Raw genomic sequence first — 15928 nt, forward strand, 5'->3', positions numbered from 1 at the left:
CAGTTGGTTCTAATTAATATATATTTTCACAAATCTTTTCAAAGATACTACTTTACTATATTAAAAGGACTATAAGCATAAGTTAGAAGCATCTGTATTTACTTTACTATATTAAAAGGACTATAAGCATAAGTTAGAAGCATCTGTATTTACTTTACTATATTAAAAGGACTATAAGCATAAGTTAGAAGCATCTGTATTAGAAACAGTTATACCGAAAGTATATTTCATAATTTTAGTCTGTGTTGATAGATTCTACTATATAGAGAATTGTGACTTTAACTCTGCCATGGTCTCTTACCTAAGCAACCCCGATAACCCTGCCCTCTGGTCCCTGCTGTCAAGACTGGTCCCTCGGTACGTGCCACAAAATGCCAAGGTAAATATGCATAGATGAGAGTGCAATACATACATGCTGAATTACAGATTTATTAAATGAGCACATGGTAATAAAAGGAGTTTTCAAAATTAGCATCAACATTAGAGTTCAATCATTTTGACAAGCAGATATGTTCAACATGTTCTACTTGTCAATTGTCATATTGTTTTTTTAAAAACATAAAAGATAACCACCAACATAGCAGCTTGCTTAGTTGTACCCTTTTGTTCACATACACGCACAGACGCAAGTCATTATTGTTACCTGCTAAATGAAAGGTTCTTTGAAAAGAAATGGAGGAAGATAGGTTGACAACCCTCTCAGAAGACTGCCCTGTGAAACCTGTTCTTAGCTTTCCATAGGCTCATTATCATCAGTTGCCCAGTGCGAAGAATCCTGCCAGCTGTTCTGCAGGATTTTTTTTTCTTTTGCAGTAATATTTATTGCATTTTTATTTACAATGTTTTACATTACTTTTAAGCTCCTTTTGGCGGACAGATATCCTGAAAGTTGGGTAAAAGATGTAATAAGTAAATATTATGAGCTAAACAAATCGTGACAGTGGGTCCTTCCACAATTATGTGAGGGGTGTTAATGAGAAAAGATTGAAGTCTATTGAAAATGCTAGAATCTGGCACAATCTCAGAAGTTCTCTTTAACTGAAATGCATGTATGCTGATTCATGGAACTCTTTAGTAAATAGCAGATGTGCTGGTGGAAAAGATAATTTATAGTAGGGCTATAATAGGGAATATAGTAGGGCTATAACAGGGAATACTTGTTTTTTAAAAAGCACATTCTCCTATTTGTGGTGGAAGTTACAATCCTCTACGAGTATTGCTTCCTTGCATAATGTAGTTTTGATTTTTTCCTGGAATATATGTCCATTTTGTAGTTCCTGCAAAATTTATTTTGTCTTTGTCACCACTTTCTTAAAGGCTAAGGTTAAATAATGAGCTCTTCTCACTAGACAAATACATGTTAATTCAGCTGTTAAGTACTTTTTTTCCTCTAATGTACTATTGGTACCAATACTTAGGCCCCGACCAGTTCGCCAACCAGTTCACCCTCCTCCCCATACCATCAGAAATAAGAAGGATTTTTTTCCTTCCTTGAAAAAAAACCTTTATTTTTCCAATGGATAAAAAAGGCAACTATCTGCTACTATTTTCTTGAACTTCATTACTAGTTTTGCTTTTTATGGTAAAGAAAAATGTAAACTATCTCCTCCCATCAGCTACTGCAAATAGCCATTCAGGAAAGGAAAACAGGTGATTCTACCAATGGGAAAAACTTCAACCAGTTGTAAATCATCTGCTGCAAAATTATGTATAATGTTAACTTCATCACCTATGAAATCACTGAGGATAAAAAATCCACCCGAACTCCCATGGAGTCCATAGGGATCAGCGAGTGGGATTAAGTTTTGCCTCTTAAAAGATCTTAGTTCCCTCTCAGTGCCACTACTTTCGATTCAGATTTATCCTATGTTAACAAACAAATACAAAGGAAAAGATAAAAGATGGCTTCATTTTGTTAGAATATTTAAATCTTTGTATTTAACCATTTTTGCCAAATGCAGCAGAATTATTCTGATGTACTGTTAGTTTTGTTTTACTGCTAATATTCTGAAATGTCATTCTTAATCAATGTTTGCTCTTATAGGGTGGAGCTGTGGCAGGAAATATTGCTTGTATTCTTGATCTAAATCATGGGAAGGTTAGTGTTTTTGATGTTGAAAATATGATCACCTTGGAGCAATACTTTCTGTTTAAGAAAGTCAAAATTAGCATTTGCTCTGTATTCTTTTGTTCAGAAAGCCTTGCTGAATACCGCAGTTAATCAACTGGCCACAGGATGTCACAAAGCTGAAAACAAAAAGAATATTCTAAAAGCAGTTCATCTTTCTCCAGGTGATACTTATATTTAAGCTACTAATAATAAGCTACTAGAGCTACTAATTCTTACTCTAAATTTGACCTGTACCCAGAATCTTTTCAAGAATATATTTTAACAAGTGATTGATAGATTCAAGACAAAAAAGATAAATGACATACTAATTTATTTCTTTATTGATTATATTCGTATTTTTTCTAGCAGCTCATGACAGCAGATATAGTATATGTTTTCCAGTTTTATTCTCCCAATAATCTTGTGCAGCATGTTGTATTATAAGATGACTGCCAGAAGTCACCCAGTGCACTTTGTGATTGAATGGGATCATTTGCCTGCATTTCTCCAGTCCTAGTTCATCACTCTGAGCACTAGAGACCTAAACAATAATAAGCATCTAAGAACCAAGTTTTTATATATATATATATGTTTTTATTTTTTTAAACAAACATAAACAAACAAAACACGTAACATAAAAAGTTTTCAATTCTGTACAGTGTGTCGATTGGTTACAAGGTTTTTGTGCATCCTTTCCGTAGTCATCCCTTAAATGTTATATAAAGTCACATATTGTCAATCAAGTATATTTGTATACATTATTATTATAGTACTTCATTTGTTTGACTGTTACTATTATTTCTTCATTTTAAACAAGGTATTCTAAATTTGGGTTCATTTATATTATAATAATTCATTACATCATCTTCAACATGTCGTATAATAAGTATTGTTTATATCCTATTTTGAGTCATTTTCTTTCTTTTTTTTGGTGTTGATAACATTCTGTAATAAATTTTCAATTCCATATTTTTTTAATATAACCACTAATTAAATATATCCCATGTCCTATAAAATTGTTTATCTTTTTGTTCTCTAATTTCATATGTCAACTTACTCATTTTCATACATTCAATTGCTCATATCATCAATCTAATATATATATGCATACAATTATTATGATTATTAAACATTCATTGAATATAGCTATTATTACATCCTTTTTATATGAAGCATACTAAATTTAAACTAAATTTATATTATGACATTTCATTACATTATCCTGAACTCATCCAATAGTGCTACATATTTATCTTCTATATAGAATTGTTTATCTTTTATAAAAAAAGGCTTTTACACATCATCTCCATGGTCCTCATTTACAGCTTATACAAAATTCCATATATCAATCTGGTATATATAAATGCATTATTATCTTTATTAATCATTTATTTGACTACAACTATTATTACTTCGTCTTATACATAATACTCAAAGTTTAACTAAGTTTAACTTAATTTTATTATGACATTTCATTTCATCATCTTGTATCCTTCCAGTAGTAATGCAGTCCAATATCTCTTGCCATTTATAACATCTATATTCTAGGTGTTTTCTTGATAAGTCTTATGTGAACTTCACTTGGCAACTTGTTGTTCATTGCATATTTTGTAAAGACTTGAAACTGTTCCTTTCATCAGCTTGCCTTTGGTTATCACTGGTGCTTCTGCTGAAGATACTTTCATTGTTTCTGCCAAATTTTCTCCCCTTTCTTCATCTATGTTTTGAAGCATGAGATAGAGATACAGCTTGTCTACCTCTCCTTTCAGTGTTCCATACGTATCATTTCCCTCACTCTCGGTTTGCTGTCAGTATCAACAATTTTCTTGTCACTTTGTTTATATTTCTCTGCAATTTTTTGAGTTCTATCTTCAAGTTTCATCATTGTTCCATCAATATCCTCAACTCTTCCCTCCATTCTTTCTGTTCTTTGTTCTATAATCCCCAGATTCTTTTCAATTCTTTCTGTGCTTATTAGGAATTTTTGAATTTCTAGCATAATTTTTTGCAAAGTTATTTCCCCTTCTTCATATTGTGCCATTTTTCCAGGTTGTAAACACTGCCACTAGGACATCCAAGGCCTTTTACTAGGTTTCAAATAAATTCACTATAATCTTTCAAGTCAAGGCTTTCCCTTTACTGCAGTCCAGCTACTGATAATATTCCAGAAGAGCACCTGTGTAAACAAACTGTACTCTTCCTACTATTCTTTCAATAAACAAATTCTGAAGCCTTGAAGCACGAGATATACGTCAAATATAAAAAAACCAATATTTCCAAGCCTCCAACCTCTAGATGGCAGTGTTACTTCTTTTCCCCCTACTTTTAGCTCTCTCTCTAAGCATTTTTTGGGTTAAGAAAAAAAATGGTTAAAAAGGACAATCCTGCCGTGTGTTGAGGAAAGATAAGAAAGGAATTCTTAATCCACAAACACAAAAAATGAAAAAAAAATAGAAGAAGAAGGGAAAAAGAGACCAGTCCAATTTAAAAAGTACGAGGCATTTGTAAAAGTTTCATCCATAAAAAGGAAACAAAATTAAAGAAAAAAAGATAACACAATAGTCTTAATTCAGGCTAATCCACCGCTTACTCTTTTCTGTCTTCAATTTTAACTTTAAATCTTTTGGGGTGTTCTCTAAAAGTAAAATTTATCTCACCAATTCTGACACACTCTCTCTCTCCTGCTGAGCTTCCATTCAGGGGTCTGTCCCAACCTTATGCAGCTTAGAAATGGTTGCTTCTCTTGTAGCCAGCAAAAAGAGCTTTCTCCTGGATCGATCAGGGACTTTGTGATGTCCCTGAGATCAGCAGGACATGCTCTTCTCTATCACCATCCCTTCTGGATGGTTTAGGTCCAAAAGGACCGTCCAGCAACAGAGATATCAACAGCAATCCTGGAGCTCCAAGATTGCATGTTGTGTTGTAGTGATGTTTGCCCTGCCTTCTCTGAAGGCCAAGTTTTTTATGTGACTCAGGCCTTGAGGGTGCAGTGATTTGTTCACTTTATATTTTAGGTTTTATGTTTTGTGTGCATCCACTTGTTTAATTTTTCCAATAGTTTGGTGGTCTAATTTGAAAATGACCTCTTCCGTGTATTTGTATCTTTTCAGATGATCCTACAGCTTGGGCAGTACTCTTGGCTGCTTGCCAGGCAGAAAACACAATTGCTCATCTGCATAATAAGCAATCCAAGCAGACACATCTGGAAAAAATGATTGTCACTGCAATCTCAGCTAAGAGTAAGGCTGTTTTTTTTCTTAAAAACAACTGTTCTTACTGCTGTTTTTAACTGAAATCACTAATGAAAATATTGGTACACTGGGCTGCAGCAATGTCTATGCAGTATAGATAGAAAAACATGTTCTTTTAAGGATAATTATGGAAATTGTGCAAAACCTAGAGACCGTAGACCTGTAAGTCTGATTAAACAATCATTGCAAACACTGTGGGAAAAGAAGCTGTATAATTTGGTTGACATGCTAGAGAAGGTCTGGCAGTAGAGTGTCAGAAGGTTAACATCCATGCATTGATTCGTAAACGACCTGACTAGTCTCAGATGTTTTTTTTTACTAGAAAGGAAGACTATCTGACTTAGGGCCTTCTAGCTCTCACATAAGGTATGTGTGCCCAGTCACAATTACAATGCTGCAGCATCTTGCAGTCCCCTGTTAGCCATTTGTAACCTTCTTCCCCACTTTCTACCAGCTGGCAGAAGTTTGTAAATAGCAATCACATAATGTTGCACTTAACAGTGGCATGGGATTAACTTAATGACAGCATCTAGAAGTGCTGGAATTTACATCACTAAGTGGTGTCACATTTTATGACTGCATTCTTAGTGACAGAAGTTCTAGTCTCAATTGTCACTGCTAACCAAAACCTGTACTTTCCTTTATTCAAAAGTATTTTGCAAATACAAAACTCCTATAACAAATGGCATTCTAACTAGACCCTTTCCGTAGGTCACAAAAACATTTCTCTTTCAGTGAAAGAAACAACTTAATTACATAGTGAAAATGTAAGAGCTTAATTCATCCAATGATGATCCATCTTTCCTGATGATCAAGTATGTCAGTAGCTCATGTAACAAATTACATGACTACATCCTATCAATTGCTTTGGGAAATAGAAAGTTTACTCTTACAAATTAGGAAATTTACTCCTTTATATCATAAAGGCAGAATTTGTTTAATTTCTTCCCATTGTTGATTGTAGCAGCTAAATGCTTGAATCCAAAACTAAAAAGGGTCCTGGAGAGTTGGAACCTAAGGAGTAGAAGATAGTGTAAAATAGGGGACCTCAACTATTAACTTCCCAAAGCCAAAATCTCTCACCATGCTAAATTTTTTTGTAAAAACATAGATATAGTCATAGATATAATGTAAAAACAATTATTCTTACTGATATCAGAATAGCATACATTTTGTTATAAAGAGTTGGGTTTAATACATGGGATATTATGAAATAATGAACCTCATATGCTTTGTAGCTAAAGCCAAAGAACTTCCAGCTTCCAGAGCTCAAGAAATCGAAGAATGGTCTTTTTTCCAAGCTATTACTGGCTTAAATGAGGCAGGTAGAACTTCAGAAGCTGAGGCTCTCTGTGAAAAGGTATGATTAATGTTAAGATGACATGCTACCATTATTCAAATATAGGTAAAGTTACTGATCCGGAGAGTTAAAAATTATTTCAGATATTGTCCATATCAGAATATCTACGTGAATCCATTTGAAAAATGATGGTGAATATGCAGCAGTGACAGTACTGGTTTTGCTTACAGTGGAAAGGCTGAGATTCGCTTTAAATTTGTTTGTAAATATTAAAAAAATATTTTGCCATTAGTTTACTAGTCTTCTGCATTCTTGCCTCTTCTCATTAGCTCATTAGATTCCTTTTGGGATTACTGTAAATTAAAAAGAAGCAGATGACAAGTTTAGTAAGGTGCAGTTGCTTCTAATGACATTTATAATATGTCCAATATGCTATTAGAGTTTTTTTAGTGGATTACAAGAAGTTCAAAGCATGAACCCAGTTTTAAAAATACCCAAACAAAACTGACAGCATAAATAAATAGCACCAAAAAAAATGAAAAGTAAGATTTTGTAAAAGTCAGAAGTTAATTGAATTGCAATTATTCATACATCAATTGCCAGTAAAACTTGCTTTGCTGCATGAAACACGGAACCAGCATAACTGCTTGATCATAATGTGCTGGGAATCTTATTTTAAGCATCATGAAAATATTTTGATTTTACCAAATCGAAGTATAGAATTAATGGTTTCTTATCCTCTTTTTGCTCACTGATAACTGAAATAACTGGATTCTTTGACTTATTGAAATTGTGTTGCTAGAATAACAGCTCTGCTTTTGTTGTGAAGTGGTTTTAATTATTTTATATGGAATTAAGAGAGGTTTTTTTTGCCTCTAGGGCTTAAAAAAATTTCCTGAGCAGCCAATGTGGTACCTACTCTTAAGACAAGTTCAGTGCAAACCACTTTTGCAGTCTCACAAAGAGCTTCCTGATGCCATTTTGGAAGAGCTCCGAAAGGCAGTTCTCTCCAACTCCACATTGATTACAGCTTGGCATGTAAGTTTGTCTTCATTTATCCATGATTGGGTTCTCTTTATTATATTTCACAATACGGGGACTTCTTCATCTAGTACTGTGAATAAGTAGTCTTTCTGCTTTCTCTCCTGAAAGCCTGCTGAAAATTGGAAGGTAATATATTGAGTGAGCAGAGTGGACTTTAGATATCCCACCTCCGACTTTTGCATATGCCATGCTGTCAGTTTGGTTGAACATCCTTACATTTGAACACAACCCAGTGTGGCCAGATTAGGCATTGGAAGCTCATAGATAAGCATGGTTTTCAGCATAGATCTTTTCAGCAGGCATGTCTACCCATACGTTGGGAATGTATTTCTGTGAGCATTGCAGTCAAGTATTATAATCAAAAGCTGCTGGTCTGTGCATTTTGCCAGTGTACAAAATTTTAAAATCAGGCTGCTTAGTTGCCCTGTCGCTTTTAGCATCAAGACCCTAGAGTCAATAGAGGTTGACATAAATACGGTCAATAATTCTTAATCTTGCATCAACACACTGGCTTGCTGGCTTCTCCAGATGATTTTTAGAATCCAAGTAGTCTTTGCATTGTTGTCTTTAATGCCATTCGTCTGCTCTTATAAATGTACTTGATGTTTTGCCCAGAAAATAAGACTCTTTCATTACTGGAAACAAAAGATGTTTTGACATATGTCCAAGAAATAAAAGAACAAAGAAAAAGCTAGGCAATGAATTGTTGTCTCAGTTTTTCTGGATGAGACAAAGTGTGGATAATTGATCTGCCAATACTTGAGGACAGTAAAATAGAATTGGAGAATATCACAAAGTAAAATCGAAATCTAAAGATTATTGGCTGTGGTGGTCCAGTGGTTATTGGATGGCACTTAGAAAATCTGTGTATTGACAAAATCGCCATCTGCCAATTAGAAAGGCCACACAGTTTGGAATCTGTGTGTGTGTGTGTGTGTGTGTGTAGTATGCTGTTACATTATGGCATCCTAGATGCTTGGTAAGAAGTTGATGAATATGAAGTCAACAACAGCTAAACAACTAATTGTCTTACCTATCCCTCCCTAAGAGGAATTGGAGCAATTGAAAATTATTGGATGCAGATTTCAGAAAAGAAGAAAAATAGCTGTGTCTTGGTGTTCTTGCCACCAAGAAGTAAACCTTGGTAAGGGGCTGTTTACTCTTCATCTTTCCACACCTGCTTCATCTCCCAAAACTCGACAGAAAACCAGGACACTGTCTGGAATTTATGTGCAGAGAGAGATCATGAGAGCTGATCTAGAGAGAACACAAACTATTTTTTCAAGTGGCAACTAAAGCTTCACTTGAAGTATGCATAAAGCACAAGAGCTTCCCCAAATATCCTTTGAAATTCTGTAATTCCATCAGGTCCCAGAGGTTGACCAATCAAGAGAATTCTAACTCCCTGTTATGGTACTGGGAACAGAACTTCAGAGTATTCAAAAAGTTATCCATTTATTACAAGGAATAAAGAGTATTATCTCCCAAAACTACTCCAAGATCAAAACTAGATCAAAACTAAACTTCCTCCTTCCTCAGGAAACAAAGTAGGCAGAGAAAGTGCTGAACATCTTTTGTAAAATAATTAGTTGCGGCACTACATGACTCAAGAAGAAATAAGACTGGAATCATGTTTTAAAATAGAGGTCTGTAGCAAATTAATATAAGATAAGCCTATATATGGGTTTGGTGAAAACTTCATTTTCGTATAGTTTAAATTATGAAAATATGAAGGAATTTGGTTGTGCCTAACAGAAGCATAGAAATGCATGAATGAAAATTGAGCTATTCAGCACCATGGTCAGCTACTTTTAAGTCTTAATTTGAGCAGGCTCCAGCTCTCCCATTTAGCCATTGTATTTGAGATTCATTTGGAATGCAATGCAACAATGGTAACATTTGAAAGCTTACAGTTGATGGTAACAAAAGCCAATATTGTGTTGTGTATGAATGATGTTTGCTTCCTGGGAATATATACCTGAATTTATTTGTCCCTTTTGGAACAAATCAGCACTATCTTCATATAGCTTGCCAGAGTTATCCATACTGTCATGAAAATTGATTTGGAAACTCTCCAGAGAGGATGATTATTATACATTTGCATAACTTGTCTTATCAACTACAGCACCTTAGAGAGGGAAAGCTATATTCATGATCTTTAATTTCCTTTTTTGTCTCAGACTTCATTGCATGCTCAAAGATATGCAATTTAAGAACTTTATTGAGGTGTGTTTGCTTATACCATTCAGGAGCGCTCCATGTGAAATTCCAGATTATTGGGTTAAATATTTTTGAGATTCTTTTGAGTTACAGACATTTTATTTTTTTAAAATAACCTTGGCTGTTTGAAATTTCACTTTTAACATAATGCTTGCAGTAATGTTTAAAAACTAGAAATTAAATATAAAACATGCTTTTTTAAAACAATGGACTTGATTTCTTTTTTCCCAGTGGTTGGCACAAGTCTATCAGTCACAAGGAATGATGGTTGGTGCAGAAATGTGTTACCGAAAAAGTTTAAAATTGGCATCACAGCAAGGGAACTTGAGTGGGAAACTCTGTAGTCTTTTAAGACTTGCTAAGCTTGCATTAGAAATCTGTATGGTAAGAGTTTAAATTGTTAGATGATAAAATGAATAAATTGCAATAATCTGATACTAAAATAGTTCTTCTCAATTAACCATTATGGGAGGAATCAGAAAATATACAGATAGTTTGCCTTTGCAAATTGTATGATAAAGGAAATTGTACTAATCAAGTTTCATCACAAATGTATTATGACATAATAGTATTTGTCAGCTATTCTCAGAGATTTGCACTTTAAAAAAAGATATTCCACATTATGTTTTTGAATATTTAAATTTTACAATTTAGAACTCAAGTTGTTAACAGCATGTACTTCAGAGGTGGATTCCTGCCAGTTTACATTGGTTCGGTGGAACCATTAGTGGAAATGGCGACTGGGTCTCTGAACTGGTAGGGATGGTATGCTCGCCATGCCCCCGAACTGGTTCCCCGATCGCCGCAATATTTTTTTTTCTCCTTTTTAACTGTTCTGCGTATGCACAGACCTATTTATAGGCAAAATCATGCATGCACCAAACCAGCAGTAATGTGGGAAGAAGCCCATCTCTGATATACATATAGCTAAAATAGCCAGTGATTTTGCTTTAATATATTATATTGGCAATCAGTTCATTGTTCTGTTAGTGGAGTAAAGAATATTTTGTTAAAATGTTTTGTTAATATAATTGATATTGGGGAGTATTGTTTTACATGGTTGGTGACTTATGAAAGGGGGTACTGATTAGAGCTTCAAAATAATAATTTATTCATGAATTAAGACCTTTTTGTCTATGATATGGAGAGACGTTGCATTAAAAATAGATTTAAATAAATATTTGGTAAAATTAGTAGCTGTGGCTAATCCATTTTACCAAAAGAGTTAGAAAGTTACTTCCTTATGTTAGAATTCTATGCTACTTTTCATACTAATTAAGAGGTGAATGAAAAAAAAAGATATATCACTATGAAACTATTTTAGTTGTAATTGCTGCAAGACATAATGGTGTTAGAAATAAGTAACTGGGTGTTTACTTTTTGTTTGTTTGTTTGTTAGGCTAATGTTTCAAATGATCACTGGCCATCTCTAGTTCAAGAAGCCACAACAGAAGCTATGAAAATTTCCTTCTGTCCATTGGGTATTCTATTTCAAGCACTTATGCAGTATAATCGCAAAATGGGTTCACGGTGGGTATGGGTTTATGTATTACGTGGAATTCATTCATAAATGTTGCTACATTTTTACCCTGTTTCCCTGAAAATAAGACCTCCCCGGATAATAAGCCCAATCAGGCTTTTGAGCGCATGCACTAAAATAAGCCCTCCCCAAAAAATAAGCCCTCCCCCAAAAATATTGCAACACAGCAGTAGCCATGAGGTGACACACTCACCACCTCCTGCACCTCAAAAATAATAAACCTCCCCAAAAATAAGGCCAAGTGCTTATTTTTGGGGTCAAAAGAAAATAAGACCCTGTCTTATTTTCAGGGAAACACGGTATTTACCCTAATTCAAAAACATATAGATGGCATAAAATTAAAAGATAGTTGAGGGTTGCTATCATAAAGTATAAAATTATAATAAGGTGCAGTAGAGAGTCTCGTTTGATGGAAGCAAAATCCCTAAACTTGTTGTTTCCCTGAGAGTAAGGACATGGTTGTTGCAAATTGCTGTGAAAGTTTTATTATCAGAGAGGCCTTTTAAAATTGCAGAATAAATGGCCTGTTTGGAAGCTTTATAGGAAACTCAAACAGCATTTCTAGCTGTTATAAAGTAGCTTTGTTTGCATGGAATTATTCTTTGAACTGGGGCCAAGAATCTGATTGAGTGATAATGAAGACATTTTCTCACCTGTAAACAGTCACCATCTATCTAACAAGCTGTTTGTGCCTCCTCTTAATGTCACCGTTCAGTAATTCACTGTCTTTTAATGATGTGTTAAATTTAGTTTTATATTCCAGAATGTAACTATTTTCTGCTCATTTTTAGTGAGAGAAAATCATGCTTCCTTGTAAACATGAATTAATGTAAATATAAGGTATTTGAATACCTAAAATGCTGTAGATTCGTACTTATTTTGCCATTTTCTCATTATTTCTTATAACATTTAATCAGTATTCTACTTTCTCTGTTGTTTTTTAGAGAAACACGTCGTATGTTAGAGAGAGTGGTATATCAATCTGGATTTCCAGAAACTGTAGTATCAGTTGCCCGATGGTATCTCCTAAGACATTTATATGCTAAAGATGATTATGAATTAATCGATGTAAGAAATATTTCCATGTTATATATGCTAAGTAGGTTTCTCAGTGCTTTATTTCAGAGTTTAATATGTCCATTGTTATTTATTTAGGTGGATATATTATTTGCAAAAAAGAAACCTTTTAATGTTGCACTTATGGAATGTTCTTTTCAGGAAGCACTATTAGAATTTGTCTATAATAGCTTTAATGAAGGATTACAATTTTATGTTTGTAGTAAGCTGTTACATTTGATGTACCTTTTTTCAGTTCAAATTGTTGCATTTATATGTTGTACCATTCATTTTAACCTTTAACTTGAAAGATAGTTAAGGAACTTTGTTTAAACTTTGTTCCTTAGTTTAAGGAACTATATATGATACTTATATGTTAGATAAAGAAATATTATTTGCAATATTGAAAATAGATTTCTTTTTCATACCATAATGCATTCATGAATCAAAAGTGCTCATTAATCATATAGTTAACGGTAACCATCAGGTTATTTTTTAAAAAAGAGAACATTGATTACAGTAGTCAGTGGCTTCAGCAATTAAAGAGTTTGCCTTAATATTGGATTGCTTATTAAGTTCATTTATATGGCTACCCATCTTGCAAATGCAACTCTGAGGAGCTGACCGCACATTAAAACAATTCTTCTATTTTCCAAGAAACACATTTATCTCCTAGTTCCTTTTTGTCCCTTCATAGAATGAATGTAATCTGAGGTAGCAGTGTGGGAACTGCTTTATCTGCTTTCAAGAAAAAAGACAGTTACTCCTGATAAGTGGAAGAAGCCATCGGATTCCCCCCACCCCCCTCACCTCTTACATGTTCATACCAATTGTGGCCTGCTTCAGTTTTAATATTGAACAGAGTAAAGGTGGAATGGGAACTTTGGCTATCTTGCCACAATCGTTGGAGGAATAAACTAGGGAAAAAAATAAAAATAAAAAATAGCATGGAGGATAATGATATTACTTAAGTTACTTCACTATCCATACTTCAAACTATAAGTTGCAAAACTAGAAGTGTGCACAGGTTGTTTTTTCTTTCGAACCCAAATGCATCTTGTTCTGGTAGTTACACTTTTGGGTTAGCTGTGTATCGAAACACAAAATGTTTTTGTATTTCTGGATTTTAACTGAAACAAAATTCAGAGAGGTCCTAGAATGATTTCACAGGGCTAGCAGAACAATGTTGAGGTAACCCTAATGCTGAAGTAATCCTAACCCCCTCCCTTCGCTTCTGAGTGGCCATTTTCCCCTCTCATCTCAATGCTTCCCTTTGGTCCTCTGCTTCCCCTCCACAACTACTGCTGCTAAAGTCCCAGTGCAACAGATCTTATAGGCCCTCCCATCTTCCTCATCTCTTCCCTCTCCCCCTCTTAGTTGCTGCTAATGTGTCCACTTTTGCACCGCTTGGTTATTACAGTTCAAACTCCCAGCAACAGCTTGTCCCACTGGCTTAGCACTTAACCATATCACTTTCCCTGCCTCTCCCAAGTCGCTGCTGCCTACATGTACCTTTAACAATGAATATCCTCACTCTTTGGCCTGTTCTTTTTCCCCACCCCCACACTCTTCAGTCCCATTTCATTCTGTATATTCCAAACATCTGAAAGATGAATGTTTCAGAGCAGGTCCAGAGCATCTTAAAGCAGCAATCCCCTGCATGGAATGGTTTGGCTCAGGAGGTTTTTGCAATCCCTGCATACAACCAATTGGCCTATTTAGCTTGTGATTGATTAGCAAATAAGTAAACAACTCTTACACTCTGAGATACTCTCATTAACGCATAAATCTTTTTTTCTCTGGTTTCCAAATTCTGCAGGCTCTTACAGCAAATGCCAAAGCTAATGGAGATATTCGAGTTTTGGAATTAGACAAGAAACTCTCAGCAGCAGCCTCCTAGCACAAACATTAGTGAAGAATCAGAATAACTTTGGAGGCTTTGGGAAACAACATCTTCATGACAAATACCTTGAGTTTAAATCACAAGTGCTAACTGTCCAATTTATATTAAAAGGAAACAGTTATTAAACTATCCAGTTGAAATTTTATTGACATATGCAGTACTTAATCAGTGCCCCTACTGAGAAATTACAGTATATGCTAGTGACCTTGGAAAGCACAAAGGTTTTGACCTCCACTGTAGAGTTAAATGTGACATATTTCTGTCATAAAACGGAATCTTAATAATACGTCCATGTGTTAAATAAACTTTGGACTATATTTATCTTCATAGTCTGCTAAGACCTTGCTGTTTCTGTCCCATTTCATTTTTTTCCATTTAGCAATGTATCTTTCTACAGCTTCTCAAGCAAAATAAATAATCCTTAACTTAGTGATGAAACAATAAAATCTGTTGAAACATTGTTTACATCTTACTCTGCATGCAGAACCTTTTAATTCAGAACTTTATGATTTCATCCAAATATTTAATTTTTTCCTGACTATGTTTAATGTTATGTGTCCTGGCTGTCTTTCACGGTACAGTTGCAGCAAACCTTTGATTTCAGAGAGATGATGGGCAGAGCCTGACAAAAGTAGATTTTCAGTTCTCTGGTTTTATTCATTACCTTCATTAGAGTTCATTTGGGAAATAAATATTTTTAGTTTAAATTAGATTCAAAGATGATATGAGGCCATAGTACTTGATGCTCCCTTGCTCATCAAGTTCAAGTTGTTTCAGAATCGAGTACTTTCAAACATAGCATAAAATAGATGGTAAGTATGAAGTAGGACATGCTTATAAGAACAAATGTTATTTCATTGTTCTTAAATTGTTTTTCATATACAAATGCTGGGCTATAATTTGGAGCCAAATGGTGAAGAGGTGTATTTTAATTTTAATTTCAAGTCATCTCTGTGATTTAAAATTCTCTTGTTTTCCACCACCACCCAACCCATCTACATCCACAATTAAACCTATCAGAAAAAAGGGGTTAAGTAATATTCCTTCCACATTAAATTCTATTTTTATTAATTAGATTTATTATATTTACATCCCGTCTGACTCCCAACTACTCTGGGAGGGACAGTATGAAAAACATAAGACCAAGGACTCCAACTGAATTGCTCATATTTAACCTTTCTTAAGAATTCTTCACCCAAATGCATTAAGCTCTTCTTTTTTCCTTCGTAGTGCATGTTTTATTGATAATGACTATCAGTTTGCTTGTTAAAGTGAAATTATATTTGTGCTGCTAATCATTAGATAATTACAGTAAATCTACATTTCAATAGAATGGAGAGTTCCTTTGAAGAAATAGTTCTTAATTTTAGATATTCATATTCAAAATAGCCCTTACAAACATCAGTTGTGGAACCCACTTCTGACATAAAGGTTGACAGAATGATTCATTCTGCTTTTTATAAAAACATAAGAATTTTTACTGCTTGTAAAACCACTTTCTCTA

The 15928-nt window shown here is 34.3% G+C and overlaps 1 protein-coding gene across 2 annotated transcripts in view; it reads left to right on the forward strand.

Annotated features, from left to right (window-relative positions):
* TTC37 (tetratricopeptide repeat domain 37) overlaps nt 1-14884 on the forward strand; it is a 48758-nt gene extending 33874 nt beyond the window's left edge. For both annotated transcript variants that reach the window (XM_032213252.1, XM_032213253.1), the window contains exons 32-41: nt 307-379; nt 2045-2098; nt 2196-2292; nt 5221-5349; nt 6600-6721; nt 7541-7699; nt 10157-10309; nt 11325-11455; nt 12410-12533; nt 14341-14884. In XM_032213252.1, the coding sequence (XP_032069143.1) occupies nt 307-379; nt 2045-2098; nt 2196-2292; nt 5221-5349; nt 6600-6721; nt 7541-7699; nt 10157-10309; nt 11325-11455; nt 12410-12533; nt 14341-14421 (1123 nt within the window). In that variant the 3' untranslated portion in view covers nt 14422-14884. The remainder of the gene's footprint in view (nt 1-306; nt 380-2044; nt 2099-2195; nt 2293-5220; nt 5350-6599; nt 6722-7540; nt 7700-10156; nt 10310-11324; nt 11456-12409; nt 12534-14340) is intronic.
* The last annotated feature ends 1044 nt before the right edge of the window (nt 14885-15928 follow it).

Source organism: Thamnophis elegans, chromosome 3 (assembly GCF_009769535.1).
Source record: "Thamnophis elegans isolate rThaEle1 chromosome 3, rThaEle1.pri, whole genome shotgun sequence".
Taxonomy (NCBI): domain Eukaryota; kingdom Metazoa; phylum Chordata; class Lepidosauria; order Squamata; family Colubridae; genus Thamnophis; species Thamnophis elegans.